Here is a 19,467-nt window from a genome sequence, read left to right on the forward strand (position 1 = left end):
GTGGGCATTTGGGGCAGCGAACCAGCAGATGAGAGCTTGTCCTGTCTCTCTCTGTGCCTCTCATAAAAAGAGACAGCAAAGAGTGAAGTGTAGTGGGGTGGAGGTGGAAAAAAACACAAACTTCCGGTTTTAGCCACCGGTTTGATTCTGTCTTCAGGCCAGGGGAACCACCCGAAAATCGGCACAGACCTCCGATCCCCCGCCCCGCACAGGGAGACACCACAGGGTAACCGCCACCCCCAGACCTGGGAGCGGGCGTTCCCCAGCTGCACCCGTCATTAGGGTATTGTTATGAACACACAAATGGAGTCTGCAGGACACAGAGTAAACAGCCCTGGCTGCACGTGTTTACATAATAACAACTTCCACTGACATCACGCTCCGCCCCCACCTAAGCCCTTCACAGACAAGAGTCATCGCCACAGGGTTCCTGGTGCGAGGGTGGAGATGGGCAGATCCCGTCCCGACCTCAAGGGAAGCTGCATCCAGCCACTCTGCCCCCTGGGAGGGAGCCCAGGACGAATGTCTATCAAGTACCCACCCAGGTCGCCACTGGTCACTAAGATTATTTCCACTGTACAGATGGGTAAACTGAGTCCCCGAGGAGGATGTGACATGCCCAGGCCCTCCCAGCTGCTGACTCTGCACCTGCTGTATATCTACCTGCCTGCATTCTAACCGCTCGCACAAGTCTGGGAGAGGGCGGCCACCGTGCACGCCTGGATGGGACCCTGCCCTGACCCGGAGCCGGTGGCCTTCCGTTTCCCAGGGAGACCACCGCAAGCAACTCAAGAATCAGGGGGCTCTGGGCTGGCTGTTTTTCACAGGAAAGAAATAATTGCTAGGTAAATAAGCCCATGTGCACCCCAGCTGGCGAGCCTGCCGCCTGGGACCCGGAGTCCGGGGCCAGGGCCAGGGCCAGCAGGACACAGGCTGCAGGTCCAGTGCTAGGCTCCCACAGGCGTGGGAGCCAGGGCAGGCAGCCTGGCCCGGGGGCTTTGCTGTCCGAGATGACACAGCCTCGCTCCAACTCCATGGAACTAACCCCAACACACCAAGTAGCCAGAAGGAACAGCCCCGTCCGCCACCGACTGGCGCCCCTCCCCCAGTTTTTCTGGGAGAAGTACTCAGAACTTCAAAGGAACAGTGACAGCCACTCGCGTCTGCGCCCCGGGATCTCACCCAAACAGGTTTGCACCGGCGCGCCCGCTGGGGACATTTAACCCCGCGGCGCCGCCCCCCGCCTCCGCGGGGCGAGAGCGCCGCGCGTGTCCCTAGGATTGCATCGGCTCTTCGCGCAGGGCTCGGAGCTCCGGGCCCCCGGCACACGCCAGCCACCGGCTTCTCCTCCGAGGGGCAGCGCAGACGCACGGGCGCCGTCCCAGCCTCGCGCCCCGAGCTGAGCGCAGGCGTGGCCGTGCCGCCCCCCGCCCCGCGCGTCTCCCCGCCAGCCCCCGCCCGCGGCTCCGCGCGCCGCCAGAACTTTGCCACCGGCGGCTTCGTGATCCCGGCCCCGAGCGCCCCCGCGCGCCCGGCCCCGGAGCCTCCACTCCCCGGCCCAGCGCGCACCTACCCGGTTGGCTGCAGGCGCCATCGGCTCCCGGAGAGGACGCCCCGGCGCGGGGCCCATCGCCGGGCCCCACCGCGTCCGCGCACCGCTCGCAGGCTGCGGGCCCCGGGGCGCGCGCCGGCCCGGCCCCCGCCCCACAGCAGGGTGCCGGCTCGCCCTGCGCCGCCAGCTGGCGGACGCGCTCCCAGGAGCCCGCGTCGGCCGCCCGCATGCCGCGTGCCCGGGGGGCGCTGCCCGCGGCGGCGCGGGGGGCTCCCACGGCGGGGCGGGGGGCTCACGGCCGCGGGGGCCGCCGCCGCATCGGGGTGCAGCCGAACGCCGTCCGCGTCGCCGGCGCCGCTGCCCGCGCGCGCAGGACCAGGGCTCTCGGTGCGGCCGGACGCTGGCCGTCCGCTGCCGCCGCGCGCGAGGAATTCGGCCGCCGAGCCTCTCACGTGGGAACGACTCCGGGCCCCGCGGCTCCTCCTCCCGCTGCTTCCGGGCTGGCGAGGGGCGGCCGCTCGCCCCGCCCCGGGCCCGCCCACGCCCCGCCCACGCCCCGCCCCTAGCTCTCCGCCGCTCCCCCGCCCGCTCCGGAGGATCGCGAAGCGCCGGTCTCGGTCACCCGGTGCCGCCTCGCGGGGTCATTGCTGGGAAAACAGCGGTCGCGAGAGCCGGAAGTGCAGGCACCTGAGCCCTGGCCGAGGGCTGAAGCTCCCCAGACCCGGCCGGGAGCGGGTGGCCGCCCCGGGCCCAGCCCACCACTCGTGGTGGCTGTGACCCTAAGCCTTGAGTGCTTGGAGGGAATGGAGCGCCGCGCGCTAGTGAGGCTGCGAGCGGGGCCTGCGGCTTCGCCTCCTTCCCCCAACCTCAGTGTCCTCGCCCTGCCCCTCCTCAGTGTTGCTTGGAGCCCCCCACGACAGCAGCCACGTGCAGGTGCGGCCCGGACACCCGGGAGTGGGCTGCGGAGGTGGGGGAGAGGCCTGAGGGCCCTGGAAGCCTGGGCGACTCAGCCCACCTGCGGTGCTCCAGCTCAGGGAGTGTGCAGCTCGGAGCCCCCCCCCCCAAGGACCAGTGACCCCCTGTGCTCCCTGGAGCGGCTCCCTTCTGTTGTGGACCCCCAGGGCGAGGCCGCTGAGGACCCACCCCCAGTGCAGCGGGCACCCACCCAACCGAGCCTGCACCCCCCACTCATTCCTTTTCCTGGCCCAGGCCTGAGCTATGGGAGTGTTTGCAGCTCTTAGACAAGCTGTGAAACCAGACTGTCTCCCCAGGTCTAAACCTCCCCTCCTCATTGTCCCACCCTGGGCAAGGAGCCCTGCCTTTCCGTGGCCACAGTGGCCTAGCCACCAATGGTCATGGCCTTGTCAGCTTCCAACCACGCACACAGACACACAGGCACTCACATATACACACACAGGCACACACACAGACACACAGGCACTCACATATACACACACAGGCACACGCGCCTCCTGCCCACCTTCCCAGGGACTGGGGCTGCCTGTGCCTCCGGCCTCTGACTCCCTGGAAGCCCTGACTTCCTGGTGGAGGGCAGAGGGCCAGGCCAGATCCTGGTGGTGCTCCCAGCTGGCTGGCAGGCTAGAGACCCACACTGCTTCGGAGGAAGACCCGCGACCCTGCTCCGGGTGACGGGAGAGGCTGGGGCTCCCCCATTTGCACCTCTGCTGCAGTGACCGGCAGAGCGGTGGGGGCGTCCTGACTCCCCGTGCTGAAGCTGGGACCTCAGAGCCGTGCAGTCCAGGGGTCTCCACCTGAGACCCCCGGGGACCCACTCAGGGACGTGGACAAGGGGATTGTTAGGTGGAACCTGAGTTCGAAATGTTGGCAACACTCGGGAACGTAAGAAGGAAAAGGAGGAGGAGGAAGATGACCACCTTCCTCGGCCCCTCTGCGACCTCTCCAAAGGCCCCTGCTGATCCAGGCTGGTGCCCGAGCCCACGGCCTTGGGGGAGCTCTGCTGCTCTCCTTACTCAGCAGAGTTCGTCCCTGGCTCGCTCGCTCGCTCTCTCTTCCCTACACTGAAATCAGGACTTCCGATACCAGCTGGCTCCACCTCCCCCAGCTTTCTGGGCAGATTCTACCCAAAGGCTGACTCCAGAGGGTTTGGCCTGTGCAGTCACACGGGGCCCTGTGCTCAGAAGGACCCTGCGCTTGGGTTAATGCTGTGCTGTCATTGCCTGGAAGTTCTTATTATTTGTTTATTTATTTGGAACCAGGGACCGTGCCCTTCACGTTGCTTGGGGACCTGCAAACTGTGTAGCTAGGCCTGCTCCCAGAAGACCCCTGGGAACCGATTCAGCTCGCTGGGTCCTTTCCCAGGGCGCATGTGCCCAGCCTCTGCAGGGCGGCAGGGAGGGAGGATTTGGGAATCAGGAGAGGCAGCAGGAAGTGTCCTCATTCAGTCCTCCCCACGGCTTATTCTGAAGAGCGGAGGCATCGCAGGAGTTCGGGGCGGGCGGGGGCGGGTGGTGATGGGCAGTCCAGGTGGGGGCGGGGAGGCATCTGTGGTTCTGGCCTCTGTGGGCAGACGGCGTCCCCCTGACCCTGACCTCAGCCTGCCACACAGAAAACACAAAGGAGGCTGGAGGCCAGGGCACAGGGGCCAGCGCCCCTCTGCTCCCAGGAGAGCATCCCTCAGCTCACGGGAGAAGACGACAAGACGCATTTGCCTGCAGGAACAAAGACCAAAGACATCGCCATAGGAGCTCCCAGCCTGTCTGGCAGCTGCCTGAGCCCACTGGAATTTTTCAGGTTTTTACCCCCCTGGGCTGTGCCTTTAACCCGTGCGGAAGACACATGACTGAGCTGCCCTTCCGGCCAGCATGTGACTGCCCGGCTCCGAATGCCTTGAGCAGAGCCAGGGCGGGAGTCTTGGTTCTGAAGACCCTGTGACCCCCTGTGAACTCCTGGGCAAGACTTCCTGGGGCGGTCTAGAGACCTCAGCCGCAACGCGAGGCCTCCCACTGCCCCCAGCATGCGTGTGGCCCCGGAAAAGTGCCTTCCTGTATCTGCACAGCGAAAGGTGCCCTGCTGGGTGGTTTAGTCCTCCCAGGGGGCCTGGGTGGGAACTTATGTTTCACTCTGGCTGTTGGATTTGCTGGCAAAGCAGCAGGAAGGAGGCTCACTCCCCTCAAAGCAGGAAGGCTGGGGCAGGCACTGGGGCACGGCCACTGAAACCACCACTTAGGGTGCCCAGAGGGAGCAGGTGCACGCGCAGGGCGGGAGGCATGGCCTCCTGGCAACCTAACCTTGGGGAAGGCACCGTGTCACGGTTTCCCTGCTTTGTTCCCACCAGTCCCCGGCACACTCGAGGCTGGAAGGTTAAGTGAGAGTGCAGATGCCCGCCAGTGGGGAGCGGGGGGGGGTGCTGTCTCGGATGCCGCCTCTGCCCTAGGAGGGTGGGCCTGCAGTCTCTGCGGGCAGAGAGACCAGCACTCAAGTCCTGGCCCCGACACTCCCTAGCCTGTGATCTGGGGCAAATGATTTCACTCCTGGCAGCCTCAGCTTGTCCTTCTGTGATGTGGAAGTGACCACGGCCCCTTCCTGTCCGGTTGGGGTGGGAGAGCCTGGTATGGAGTGAACCCTCAAAGACCGGGCTGCAGGGACTTCTCGGGGGAGGCCAGGGTGACCCGCCCGTGGCTCCTGGCAAAGGAGAGCACTTCCTGCTAGCTCCATAGAAACCTGCAGTGCTCAGGCTGCTCCTGGGGACCCCAAAGCGACTTCCGGGCCCTTGGGTAGAGCCTGGGCTGCTCCTGCAGCCAGGACCCCAGCAGGTTCAGTGCTGACTCCTCTTCCTCCCCCCATCCCAGTAGGACTCTGGGGCGCAGGTGCAGCACGCAGGATTAGAGTGGGATTTGCCTCCCCCAGCTACTTAGACCTTTGTCCTCAGGGTAGGTCCATCCTGCCATCTGGCCAGGCCAGGCTGGACACTTTTGTGGGCCTGTCACTGGCTTGCCGGGCCCCTTTGACAGTCTTCCCGGGAACCCCAGTGGCCTGGCAGAGATCCTGAGCCCCTCCAGGGACTTCCAAAGGGCCTCGCCTCAGGCAGGAGCTTAGCCCAGGCCTGGAGCCGAGCAGGGCAGTTAGCATTCTCCCAGAGCTGCCTGCTGCAGTCTGGGCCCCACGTCACATTCTTTAAGGCAACAAAAGGATCAAGTTCTTCCTTATCCAGGGACCACATCTCGCCCTTGTGCTCCAAGACTCTTTCTTGGGGAATTCATTTCAAAGCAGGGAAGTTGGGGCCGGCATGGCACAGCTGGTTAAGCCACTGCTGGGGACGCCCAGAGCCCATGTTGGAGTGCTGGTTCGAGTCCCTGCTGCTCTGCTTTTGATCCAGCTTCCTGCCAACGCTGTTGGGAGACAGCAGGTGATGACCCAAGGACTCGGGCTCCCACATGAGAGACCCAGATAGAATTTCTGTCTCCTGGTTTCAGCCAGGCCCAGTTCCAGCCATTGCAGGATGTGGGGAGTGAACTAACAGATGGAAGATCTCTCTTTCTCTCTCACTCTGCTTTTTATCATAAAATAAGTCTTAATTAAAAAGAAGGGAGGTTTTTGTCATCAGGAAGTTACGACATTCTAACATACTCAAAACAAAAGCAATAACAGAAAAAAAAATACTACAATGTATAATAATAAGGTGGGCCGACATTCAGACAGCAGGTGCCATGGGCCAGACGCTGTCGTAGGAACTGCAAACATTCATTCAGTCCTCTGGACAGGGCTGAGAGAGAAGTGTGCCACTGTTACACAGAGGGGGAAGCGGACACAGAGAGGCCAAGTCTCCTACCCACAGTCATACAGCCTGTGAGTCACAGAGGCAGGGGCCACGCCCATGGGGCCCAGTGACAGCCGTGATGCCCCTCCCCCCAGCAGCAGGCGTAGCTGGCCGGGCACCCCATCTCCCCAAGACTGTGCTCTGTGCCCCTTCAACCCTGCACACCACCCTAGCCCCAACGTCCCGGGTGAGAAAACGGAGCCCAAATGACGACGGTGGAAAATGCTGGGGTGGGAATCTGGCTCTCGGGGGAGTGGGTGTGCTCTGGCCAGCTGCATCCCGCTCTGGACTGCTGGGAATGCCCTCCGTGGGCAGCAGTGGCAAGGTCACTGCTTGGGCCAGCCTGAAGATGGGACTCAGGCACTCTGCCGCCCCTGGTGTCCAACAGCGGAACTTCACCTTCCGGGGAGGACCAGGGGCTCGGAATGGCTGCTGTCTCCACTTCCCGCGGGTGATCTGAGACCGGGGGTGGGGGTGGGGGTGGGTGCGTTTCCTGAGCGCTGTCGCCTCGGTGCCAGCCACTTAGATGAATTGAAGCACAGACACAGGGCCGTAATTGGAAGGGGTTATTCATAATATCAGATAACCTGCCTCACACATGTTGCCCAGGCAGACTGTAAATACTGTGATTATGCGCACGGAGCGGTTCCGCATGTTGTCCCAGGTCACGCAGGTCGTAGAAGCTGGGTTCAAACACAGGTGGCTGGGGCTCCAGAGCCTGTCTATTCACTACTATGGCGTGAGTACCATAATCATAATTATTAGTATTCTTCCCCCAGTACTTTAACCAAGTCTGTCTTTGCGTATTCATCCGCTGACTCAACACACACTGGCTGTGCCCCAGCCGTGCCCCAGAGCTCAGCACCTGCGGTGTGCCTGCGCGCACGTGGAGCCTGGAGGACCCAGGGCCGCGCCTGGAAGTCCTGCCATTCCTCTGCTGCTCCCTGCTGGCCCGCGCCCCTCTCCCCCTCCTCCTCCCCCTCCCCCTCCCTACTTCCAGGCGGGGCAGGGCACAGAGCGGCTCCTGCCAGGGTGCCCACGGGGAAGCTGATGAGGCTGGCAGGCTGTGGTGAGGCCGAGGGTCTGGGGGGCGCAGCTCTCCACGCTGCCAAGCTGGGACAAGGCTGGCCACCCCCCGTGCCTGTCTCTCCAGGTGTAAGAGGGGGCTGAGGCTGCCTGCCCACCCTCCAGGATTGTTCTGGGTGGAAAGCCCACGGAAGCGTGGAGCGCCGGGCCCACAGACAACAGGCCTGTCCTAGGATCCTTTCTTTGCTTGCTGGTCCCTTCACTCGGTTGGTTTGCCCTTGGCGTCCGCCAGGAGCCCCGTATGTGGCGCGGGGGAGGGGAGAGCAGACCCCCGAGTGTGGGGCGCTCATGGTCCTAGTGGATGTCCAGGTGAGAAATGACATGCACTAGCATATGGAGACTTGGGTCCCCACTCCCGGAACAAGGGTGCCTGTCACCCTGTCACCCCGCCACCGGCGCTGTGCTGAGCCTCTGCCACTCACCGCCCCAAGGAGACAAAATGACCCCAAGGCCTGCCTACTTCCGGATTCTTGCCAGGTGAGTGATGGGGCCTTGAGACGCTGACCTGGCAGGTTCCCTGAAGGCTCAAAGTGCTCCCCGGTGGCCAGGGCGGGTTGGAGGCTGTGCCATCAGGCGTGGGCTTTTCACAGGAAACCTGGCTGCCTCCTGCAGGGAGGGCTCAGGTGCCCCACACTGGGGTGGGTTCCATTGTTGGAGGATGGGGCTGGCTTTCCTCCTCTGGGAAGCTTAGACACTTCTCCAGGGACACACAGCAAGTCCAGGGATCGGGAGGACTGACCGCTGCGCGTGGGGAGGCGCAGGGTCTCACCGCCCCCAGGCCCTTCCTGAATTAGAGGTGCAGGAGTTGGGGCTGGGGAAGCCGAGGACCAGGCAGGGTCGCGGTGCAGGGTGGAGGTGGGGCGCGTGCGGGGTGGGGAGCGTCACAGTTACGTAACGCCCCTCCTCCACCCCAACGGCCCACACTCCGGGGCCCTCTGGGGCCAGGAGGCCATCTGTCCACACATGCGCACGGCTGCTTTCTCTGCATCACTGGCTGTGCCCCTCTGCCCACCAGGACCCAGGCACAGCAGCTGGAGCCACTCCCGGCTTCCAAGACCCTAAAGGCAGAGCGCGAACGGCCCTCGTCACCACCCACCCCTGCACAGCACAGGCAGACCAGGGGCGTCCAGGGCCTCGGGGGCCCCCAGGGAGGTGGGGAGGGGTCTGCGTGGGTCCAGGCCAGGGAGCGAGGCAGCCAGCAGGCACTAACTCAGTCCCCAGGGGCCCAATCAGAACTGGTCCTGCGTTCTTTTCCCACGATTGTCCTTCGGGTATTTTTGGAGCCTGCTCCAGGGAGGCAGATTCGTTGGAGGGAGGCCGGGCACCTGCCCCCTGACGGGCCCCTTAGCAAGCAAGCAGAAATGTGTTCTTGTCTTTACCCTTGACCTTTGAGAGTGGAATGTGTCTCTGCCCTCGGCGCAGCGGAGGCCGTGCGTGGGGACTCCTGGGGTGAAGAGCAAGCCCACAGCGCCGGGAGCACGCTGTGCGCTCGTGCGCAAGCTCTGTCCTCGCGCCCCGCGTTACCCTCAGCGAGCCGTGCTCTGGCTCCAGCCCCTTCCCGTCTTGTCCAAGAAAAGCATCTTGGGTCTGAGACCATAGCAGCAGCTCGGGCTGCTGTGCAGCTGTCGGCACCACAAGCCTTCGGGGCGCTGTCTCCTGTAATTTCTCCACCGCCCTATCTGAGGCGGTTGCTAATCTCATACCCATTTTAAAGCTGAGTATGCTGAGGTTAAGAGCAAGGCAAGCAAAGGTTGTGAACTGGTGGCCCTAAGGGCTTCATCTGGCCTGTGAATGCTCTTTTGTTTCCTAGACCTCTATTTAAAAACAGCTTTCTAAAAGCTAGTTGCTAACTTTTTTTTTAAGATTACATTTATTTATTTGAAAGGCAGAGTTAGAGAGAGAGAGAGAGAGAGAGAGAGAGAGAGAATCTTTCATCCACTGATTCACTCCCCAAATGGCCACAATGGCTGGGGCTGGGCCAGGTCGAAGCCAGGAGCCAGCAGCCTCACTTGAGTCTCCCATATGGGTGCAGGGGCCCGAGGACTTGGGCCATCCTCCACTGTCCCAGGCAGGCATGCATGTTAGCAGGGAGCTGGATTGGAAGTGGAGCACCTGGGACACGAACTGGCACTCACATGGGATGCCAGAGTCGCAGGCAGTGGCTCAACCCCCTGGGCCACAACGCTGGCACCATGCCAATAGACACCCCAGGTTCAGATCTTCAGATGTTTTTGTGGTCCAGCCGTCTGCCCGTCTGTCCGGGACACATTGCCATTGCACCCTCCTGGGAGCCCCCTCTGTGGCAGGCGGGAAGGAGCCCTGGGCAGGGAGTCAGATGTGGGTGTTCTGTGGCTGGGTGACCTGCAGGGACACTTCCTCTCTCCCTGGCCCTCACCTATAGAATTAGGGATGTGGCCTAAAGATGGCCACACCCCTTTCCTTCCTATTGGCCTCACCAAGGCTCCTGGCGGCGGCAGAGCCCCGTGGGAGACAGGCAGGGATTCAGACAGGCCGGGGCAGGCTTGTCCACCAGAGCTGTCCTGTGGCCCCGAGGGTCCCCCAGCCAGCAGGGGGACCTCCCCGTCCCGCTGATCCAGAGGTTTGCCAAGCTACCGGGGTGGGGGGGTGGGGGGTGGGGTTCAGCCTTGAGGCATCCTCTGACCCCTAATAACCTAATTGCCCAGAAACAAAAGATGCCGGAGCAGGGAGGTGGAGCCGCCTGTCCCTGTCCGGGTCAGCCTGGGGTCTGGGCACTAGGCAAGCCAGCCAGGGCTCGGTGCCACTAAGCAGTCCCAGGGACACGGAGAGCTTGCGCTCAGCCTCCCCTGTCTTCCCTGATGAGCCCTCCACAGCCCAGAGAGGGGCAGTGACTGTCCAGGGTCACACAGCAAGTCAGCGTCAGAGCTGGACAAGGGCTCCATCTTCCTGAGCTGCCTCCTGGGGGCACTTCCCATGCTCTCGCTCTCTCTCCCTTCGGGAATTTAGATCCCGCCCACTTCTTGGCACTGGACTTCAGAAGCGGGTGGGGGTGGCCACGTGGGCACGGGCTGTCTGCCCAGTTCGGAGGCCTGGCCCGGACAGGGCTTGTCCGGGGTGCCAGGGACACAAACCCCTGGGAGGCGCGGGCTCGAGGCTGCTGCGGGGCTGCCGGCAAGGTGGCAGAGCTGGCAGCCGGAAGCCCGCGCTGGGCTCACCCATACGTGTTGTTTTTCCCCCGCAGTGGTTTTAACAATGCGCGTGAGCTGCCAACATGGGAGAGTCAGAACTCACATCAAAGTCAGCATTTCTGGCATCTAATGGGAAAAATAAAAAGACCTCAAGAGCTAACAGGAGCTGGGCCACACCTTCTGTCCCGCAGCGACTGGCAGGGGCAGGGGCGTTGACCATGCCCGGCCTTCCCTCGCTTGTATTTACTGGTTTATTTGAAATGCAGAGACAGAGAGAGAGAGAGAGAGAGAGAGAGCGAGTGAGCTCGCTGGCCTACTCCACAAATGCCCACAACAGCCAGGGCTGAGCCAAGTCCAAGCCAGGAGCCTGGAGCTCCACCCAGGTCACCCTCGGGGGTGGCAGGCACTCACTGCTTGAGCCGTCACCTGCTGCCTCCCGGGGCACACGTGAGCCGGAAACTGGAAGCGGGGATGCGGCCGGGACTTGAACGCAGCCCTCCGAGACGGGACACGGGGGTCTCGAGCTGCAGCATAACTGCCTGTCCCCGCTCCTCTTGCTTTTGTGCCCACCCCTCCCTCAGACAGCCCCTCCGAGGCTAAAGCTGCAGCCTCTCCCATCCCGGTCCTCGTGAGATAAGCGCCAGCTCCCAGTGATTCTCAACCAAGGGGCAGTTCCCGCCCAGGGGACCCCGGGCCATGGTGTGGGGACAGTGTGGTTGGGACAGCTGGGGAGGCCGGGTGCTGTTGGCACCCCAGTGGGTGGGATCAGGGTCTCGGCTCAGCTTCTGAGAGTGCACGGGACAGCAGCACAGCGGGGACGTCCTCGGTGCTGGCCCTGGGTGACTGAGAAGGGCTTGGGGCAGCCTCTCGTTGGCACTCCTGGGAAAGGACACAGCGGGGTGGCCTCTCAGGATGACGGTCAAGGAGGACTTGGGGGGGAGCCGCAGCCAGTCTGGGCAGCCCCAGGCCTCAGCAGTGCTCTGGGCTCCAGGGTCTGAGTGGCTGGATTAAGGCCAGGGTTGGGCATGCATGCACCATGCATTTATTAAACACCAACTGCATACAAAGCGGCGTGAAGTGTGGTGGGAGAAAATGAGGATGTGGACAATGTGGCCAGAGGTGACCAGCAGAGAAGGGGTCCTGGGGATACAGAGGGGTCTCATTAGGCAAAGAACATTGCAGTCTCCCGAGCAGAGACGGGAGGTGGTCCGGCCTGGGACAGGCGCAACCTAGAACAGCAGAGGTGGCGAGTGAGGCCGTCTGGACAGGGCACAAGGTGCAGTAGCAGCGACAGTGTCACAGGCACGCGCGGAGACCAGATGCCATCGGCAGGCGGGAGGAGCCTGCGGAGGCAGAGGGCCTGCGACCGCGGGAGAGGGCTGCCGACGGGGGAGGCGCCCGCACCGCGCCAGCACAGCCAGCGCCCAGAAGCTAGCATTGCAGTCCTAGCCCAGCCTGGCACAGCAAAGGCCTACTTGGCACTGGCGAAAGCCAGGGTGGGGGGTGGGGGAGGGCATTGAGAAACAGCTGAGCAGGTGCCCCCCAACATGCCTCTCTGGAGCCCCTGGCCACCCCCTCAGGCTCTTCAATATCTCAGGACGCGACTGGTGATGTGGCATAGCAGGTAAAGCCGCTGCCTGCGGTGCCGGCATCCCATCTGGGTGCCGGTTCGAGTCCTGGCTGCTCCTCTTCCAATCCAGCTCTCTGCTATGGCCTGGGAAAGCAGTAGAAGATGGCCCAAGCCCTTGGGCCCCTACCCATGTGGGAGACCAGGAAGAAGCTCCTGGCTCCTGGCTGCGGATAGGCACAGCTCTGGCCGTTGCGGCCATCTGGGAAGTGAACCAGCGATGGAAGACGTCTCTCTCCCTCTCTTCCTCTCCTCTCTCTCTATGTAACTTTGACTTTCAAATAAATACATGAATCTTTAAAAATGTCTCAGGACGCCGTGCCCGGCCTGGAGCATCCTCGTCGCCGTCTCATTTGAGCCCTTGCTTTTTCCCCTCCCACTCCAGCTCAGAGGACACGGCTTCCGGAAGCAGATGAGGGCAGGCCCGGGCAGAAACCTCACGGCGCCCTCGTCTTTGTGCCCAGAGCGTTTCATTTTCCTTACCTGCCTGCCTTCCTCCACTCCCCCACCTCTCTCTCTCTCTCTCTCTCCCCCCTTCGTTAAGGTTTATTTTTATTTATTTGAAAGGCAGAGTTACAAAGAAAGAGGGGGAGAGACAGAGATTTTCCATTTGCTGGTTCACTTCCCAGATGGCCACAACAGCAGGAGCTGGGTCAGGCCAAAGCCAGGAGCCTGGAACTCCATCCGGGTCTGCCGTGTGGGTGCCACTGGGCAGGAGTGGAGCAGCTGGGACTCAGACTGGCCCCTCGGAGGCGACTCAGGTGCCACGAGCTGCGACCTAACTCTCTGTGCTGCTGAATCATTCACCGTTCACGTTCAGGTTCACTGGGCACTGGGCAGCGAGCTGAGCCCATGTGCTGGACGGTTTCTGTTGAAACGCTGGCAGGGCGTGCTGGCCTGTGCTTGTTTCTAACGTGGGTTAGTGGGCTCTGGACGATGTGCCAGGTGTGGGCTGCGGGGGCTCGTCTCCAATGTGGGCCATTCCCAGGTGCCCAGGAGACAAGCCAGCCGGAGTCTCTCTTCCCAGCGTGCCTTTCCTGCGCCGCAGAGAAGAGCCGCCCTGGGGACCAGGAAGGAAGAGGCCCCTATCCCAGACGGTTGGGAAATAACTCAGTTTGCACCTGGTGGAGAGACCTGCGCAGCGGCCTCTCCAGCTGGGGACGCGACAGGCAGCACGCGAGCCTGGCTGGGCTGCTGCCCGGGGACCTGGCAGGGACAGGCCAGGGGACCGCCGCCCCGGGGCAGGTGTCTGCTGTGGGAGCTGCTTCACAGAGCTGTGCCCACGGCCAAAGCTCAGCACCACGGCATTTGCTTGGCACCCACCCGGTGCCAGGTTTTTAGATGTATTTCCCTCCTCCAGTCCCCAACGCAGACCCTGTGGGGGGAGGGGGAAGTGCTAAGCCCCTTTTGTGAATGAGGAAGAACGAGGCACCTGCAGGGAGGCCACACAACGAGGAAGTGGCTGAGCTGAGGTCGGGACTTGGTTCTGACAGCTCAAAACCAAGCCTCTAACAATCCTGTGATGCTGCCAAGCCAGCCCCGCTAACCACCCAACTACCCGACCAGGTGACCAGTCAACCTCCCGCCAGCTTGCTCAGGAGGAGCCCGGGGCGGGCTCTTGTCCTAGCTGTGCGACCTTTAGCAGTTTACTTAACATTGCCCGGGCTTTATTTGCCCTATCTGTAAAATGGAACAATAACGCCTCCCTCTCCCTACTAAGTGAGTGAACGCATGCCCGTTACAGAATTAGCATTCAGTACACCGTACGTCTCCATGTCAGGGAGGGGGACTGTGAGTGTTCAGACTCAGTCTGGTTTCTAATGGGAAGTTTACAAATCGATTTATAAAGCAAAGCAGCTTTTGTTATGAAGCCTGTGCCGGAGAGGGGGTGGAGTGGTGAACTGGTCACGCCATCCCCGGCCATCCCGTGCTTTAGCCACAGGGACAACAGAGTGGACCCCAGGCTCCCATTCTCGCCTGTCTCTGCCCATCTGGCAGGTGCACTGGGGTCTTCCAAGTGCCCCACCCACGGCCAAGTCTGACCCTTCGTGCCCAAGGAGGGGCACCCGGCGGAGAGCAGTAGCCTGGGTACCTGGAGCAGGCTGCCCGCCCAGCCTTTAGGGCCCCTGGGTGCCCACTTGCAGGGGCGTGGGCATCGGTGGCTGCTGCTTGTCTGGTCCCAGGGCTACTGCACAAAATGCGCCGCATCCCAACCGCTTGCCCTGAAAACCGAGTCTCGGACCAGCGTTTGAGGTGACAAGCGTGGAGACGCTGTGGGCCTGGTGCTTTTTTTGTCCTTTTCTGGCTTTTTCCATATCCAGAGTCCTTCGTGGGTGACTGACCAGCGTTCAGAGACAAGGAGGGGCGGGGTGAAGGCTTCTTTATCGTTTTGTGTAGTTTTTGGAAAACTACAGCAAGAACGACAGAACATCAGGCACCGTCCGTTCCCAGGGCCTGGCTGTGGCCGGCTCACCTGGGCCTCCCTGGCCTCACCTTCCTGCCGGGGGGCTGGCCCTGCCGCCCACTGCTCTCACCGCCACCGGGCCATTTCCCAAACGTCTGCCCAGCTGGCCAGAGGACCTGTATTTTCCCGGCCCCAGCTACACATTAGTTGCTCCTTGGAAACAGCACGGAAGCTTTCAAAATTGCAGTTGTTAGACCAGGGGGATCTTCGCGCCCGCGAAGCCTCCTGTCCATCACAGCGCGTCCTCGGAGCTCGTCTGCCCCCAGCCCGGACCCGGGGAAGTGGCATTTTGCAGTGTGTGCACGCGGCTGCCAGGGGCGTCACCTCGCCAAGGGCGTCACACCTCGCCAGGGGCGTCACCTCGCCAGGGCCGTCACACCTCGCCGGGCCCGCGTGTCCCTAAGGGGCTGGGGGGCGGCCCCCGCCGTGTGCGCCTGCGCACCTGTGCACATTTCCTTTGTCGGCTTTAGTAGCGCAAAGTGCCTGGCCCCTGCTGGAGACCCTCGCAGTCCCCCCCCCCGGAAGAGAGGGGCTTGCCAGTGTCTCCTTAAACAGGGCAAGGCTCCCGCCTACAGCCACTGCCCTTCCGCCAAACGCTGAGGACTCTAGGGAGGAGACAGCAGAGGGAGGGGAGGCTGGGGCAGCGAGTGGAAGGGGAGGGGCTTCACGATCTTGGCTACAAACGCCGAACTCCTCTTTGAGTCTTCTTGGGTGCCTGTGTAGAGCCGGGGCCCAGCTAGGACGTGAGGCAGGGGCTTGGCCCCTAAATTCCACGCGCAGAAGTGGAAGCCACGGCCGGGGACTTCATCACTCAAGTCCTCGCTCAGAGCCCAGCTTCAGGTTCACAGTCTCAACCACCGACAAATCTCCCGCGAAACGCAGGCCGGGAGGGCTGTGGCCTCTGTCAGCGGGAGGGGACCAGAGGGGACACATCACCAGGCGTGGCTGCGGCCCCGAGGCCCTGGGCTCCCTGACCCTTGCTTTTGGCCACCTGCCTTGCTGGCTGCATCTGTGAACCTGACCTGGTGGAACATTCCACGTTCCTGACCTTGGCACAGAGGTCTTTGGGTCCCTGAGTCTCTCATTCGGCACACCTGCTCGGGGGCTCCCGGTGACAGCCCCTCAGGCGACAGAGCTGAGCCCCGGGTGACAGCGATTGGCTGCAAACCAGCGTCTAGGGGAGGGGTCCGGAGCAGTTGGCGGCCTTGTGTGCCTCGCCCGGGCGCGGGGGACGAGCTGGCAGGTGCCGTGAGGATGCTCACACGCGGGCCAATCTGGGACACGCTCGTGGTTGCGGGGCTGGGAGCTCTTCCTGCCAAAGGCTGATTGGGTACTGATAACACCATCCGCGGCCCATTCACAATTACCCACTTGAAAACGAGCCTGTTTTGGATGTGCTGAACTTCAAGCGCTGCCTGTGGTCGCCTTGGCAGGGGCCCGCGGGCCTGGTACTTTCCACGTGATGGACGGCCGCCAGGCGGGCTGAGGGGGACGAGGATACAGGGTCATTCGTCCGACGAATAGCTACGAGAAAAGCCACCAGGTGTCAGGCTCTGGGCGCTAAGCCCCTGCCCCGTGTGAGGCTTTGGGAGCTGACGCTGAGCTGGGAGCGCCAACCAGCCTCTCCCACCACTGCTTTCCCTGTCTGCCAGTCCCGCACCCCTGCGTGTGCGCGTGCACCTGCACCCCTGCACGGCCCTGCTGTTCCCTGTGAGCTGCAGGTGCTGTCACAGGCCCGCAGGCTCCCGCCCCTTCTCCCAACGCAGCAAGGCCGCCTCGGCTTCCTCGGGTCCGTCCACGACTTCCCAAACCCGCGCAGTTTTCAGCTTCCTGTCCTCAGCCCCCATCTGCTGACCAGAAGCTGCAGGACCCGGATGAAGCTTCGGCTTGACCTGCCGGACCCCGGACTGCACAGCGCGCTGGCCGCACAGCTGCCGGGGAAAGAGGGCACGGGACTGGCAGCCCGCGGGAGCTCGTCCCTGGCTTGCGCCGATCTCCCGGCTTCTGCCTCTCGCTTTGATCAGGGGAAGTTGGTGATGGAGTGTGACAGCGCGGCTTCCGTCCCCCTGTGGCTGAGCCACGTCCCCGATTCCCTTTCTGTGCCGGTGATCGTGGCGTGTCTTTGCTTCCAGAGATGAACACGAGGATGACGAAGCCGGCGTGTGTGGGTGGAAGGAGCCCTGGGGACAGGAGCGGGGCGCTGGTTCCCCTGGGCGATGCCTTGGCGCTGACACCTGTGCGCACCTGCGGGGCTTCCACCCCCAGGTACCATTCATGGAGCACCGTGCTCTCTCTCTGCCTCCTCGGGCAGTGGGAGCAGTTCTTTCCCCACGAGGTCCACATCACCGACATCTCCCCACTTCACACTCGCCTCCTCCCCAGTGCACCTGCCACGTGGTTCACAGGGTGTGACCTTGGCCAGCCCCTGGGGTGAGCCGGGTTAGTTTATTTTTTTTAAAGGAAGATTTATTTAGTATTTATTTGAAAGAGTTACGAGCTGGGGTGGGGGGTGGAGAGAGCTTCCATCCACTGGTTCGTTCCCCGATGGCTGCAATGGCAGGGGCTGGGCCAGGTGGAAGCCAGGAGCCTGGAATGCCATCCAGGTCTCCCAGGTGGATGCAGGGACCCAAGGACTTGGGCTGTCCTCTGCTGCTTTCCCAGGGGATTAACAGAGAGCTGGATCGGAAGTGGAGCAGCTGGGACTTGAACCGGTGCCCATATGGGATGCCAGAGTCACAGGCGGCGGCTTCACCCACTGGGCCACAGCGCTGGCCCCTCACACCTGCATCGTTATCCGGCACTTTCGATGATGCAGCCTAGGGAGCCCCGGTGAACTTGTAGACCCTGCGGTCCCCCTGCACAGCCCCCCACCCCCGCCTCGCTGTAACCACGTGGAAGCTCTTCCTACGGCGACGGAGAGGAAGCTCCCTGACCACGCGGGGCCCGGCAGCCTCCCGGTTCTCTCAACGCTGGCAGCTTGCTCTCACCCATTCACTGCCCGACTCCGTGCTTACCTCACACCCCTCCCCCACACCTCCTTCCTACCAAGCCCCTTACTCACGGGACTCCCTCAGCTTCTTCACAGTCTGTCTCCCACCCCCAGCACTGCAGTGCACACACATACACACACACCCCCACTTCATTTCCTTGCCTGGCCAACTTCTCAGCATTAAAATCTCAGGGAACACGCCACCTCCTCCAAGAAGCCCTCCTTACTACGTACACCAAAGTAGCCTCCTCTTGCCCCTCTTCCTTTGCTTTTCTGCTCTAGCCTTGAGGACCCTCAGCTGCCCTAACACCACTCTTTGGGCAGACCAGGAGGGGCGCTGAGGTCACGGTCACGGTCGAGCCCAGGGGACACAGCGGCTTCGATGGGGCAGAGGACAGAGCCTCCTGACGCTGGAGTTCACGGCCTGCAGCTGAGCACAGGGTCACGTGGGGCACCACGGCTGCTGTGAACCGGCCGAGGCCCCCGGCTCCCCTGGAAGCTGAGCCCCTGGCTGTGATACACATCGGCCGACGACAAGGTCACGCATGGCCTTCGTGGCCGTCATGTCCAGTCCTAGAGCGCTGGTGTGATCCCAGGGGAAAGCTACTGAGAGCTGGGTGGGGGGCTCGGGCAGTGTGGGTGGGACTGGGCTGATCAGGCTGCCGCGGCCCCGCCCCAGCCAGGGAAAGGGAGCTGAAGCTGCAGCAGAGCATTGTGGGTGCTGACCGGCATAGCCGCCTGGCGCCCCGAGTGCGTGCCAGCGTGCCAGGTGCGGCAGGGGAGGTGAGGACCTGCGCTGGGCACAGACAGCCACGGCCCCACGGCCGCAGCCCAGACTCCGGGGCTGCCCAGAGAGGAAGCGAGTGGGAGGAGGTTCAGGCGACAAACGCCAGGAGCAGCGGCTGCAGACTCGCCCTCCTCCTGACCCCGCCTCCGTGGCACTGGTAGAGCAGGCCGCTCGCGCTGAGTGGGTGTGAGCCCTGGGACGTTCTGAGTGGGTGTCCCTGAGGCTGATGTGGCCGCACAGGGTCTCAGACCCTGGAGAAAGCTGCAGGGAGAGTCACTCATGCGGTTCACTGACTGAGCGCCTGCTGTATACCTCACCTCGTCCCTGGCACCGGGAACACACAGATGAAGGGCACTGTGCCTGCCTTCATGGAGCTTAGGGTCCCACGGGGCTCAGAAGGCAGGGGCTAAAGACGGGGCAATGACGTCAGCACAGGCCGCAGCGGGACCCCCAGATTGGAGTGAGAGGCCGAGGGTGCAGCAGGAGCTGAAGCCTGAGCCGAGACAGGAAACCACCAGTGGCCAGCGGTGACAGAGCACATACGGTACACCATGGAAGGCTCTTGGCCCTCGCGTCTCCAATACACTCAGCCTTCCTGGGAACAGTTCCCCCATTTCACAGATGACAAAACTGAGGCCCAAAGCAATTAAGAAATATTCCTGGTCCTGCACAGCTGGTTAGGGGGGAGTTAGGGAGCAGCATGGAGTGAACCTGGCATGCGAGGATCTGAGGTTGGCTCAGGTGAGTCTGTAGCACGGGCCGTGGGCTGGGGGGCAGGGGGTGGTGCTGAGGGCGTGGCGGGAAATTCGCCATTTGACTCAGCAGTGGCAGCTGGTGCTCCGGGGGGCAGCACCCTGGCTCTGGTGGGCCGGGAGGACAACTGTGCTATTGGGGAGTTCGGGCAGGACACCTGCCGGCAGGGGGCCGTCCCGCTGAGCGGTGCTGCCCTCCCTCAGCTGCCTGGCCGCCCCTTGACGCTGGGCTGAGCAGGGCTCTG

General features: G+C 62.8%; 1 protein-coding gene across 7 annotated transcripts in view; it reads right to left on the reverse strand.

Moving 5' to 3' along the window:
• Positions 1-19,467, reverse strand: part of KAZN (kazrin, periplakin interacting protein) — a 994,352-nt gene that overhangs the window by 117,434 nt on the left and 857,451 nt on the right. Inside the window, exon 1 of one of the 7 annotated variants that reach the window (XM_089299274.1) lies at positions 1,574-2,045. The exons of 5 other annotated variants lie outside the window; for them this stretch is intronic. In XM_089299274.1, coding sequence (XP_089155400.1) covers positions 1,574-1,781 — 208 coding nt within the window. In that variant the 5' untranslated portion in view covers positions 1,782-2,045. Of the gene's footprint in view, positions 1-1,573; positions 2,046-19,467 lie in introns of those variants that run through there. One more of the 7 variants, XM_051834345.3, reaches the window with a different exon arrangement.

Source organism: Oryctolagus cuniculus, chromosome 7 (assembly GCF_051225735.1).
Source record: "Oryctolagus cuniculus isolate XC-2025 breed Fujian yellow rabbit chromosome 7, ASM5122573v1, whole genome shotgun sequence".
NCBI classification, from domain to species: Eukaryota; Metazoa; Chordata; class Mammalia; order Lagomorpha; family Leporidae; genus Oryctolagus; species Oryctolagus cuniculus.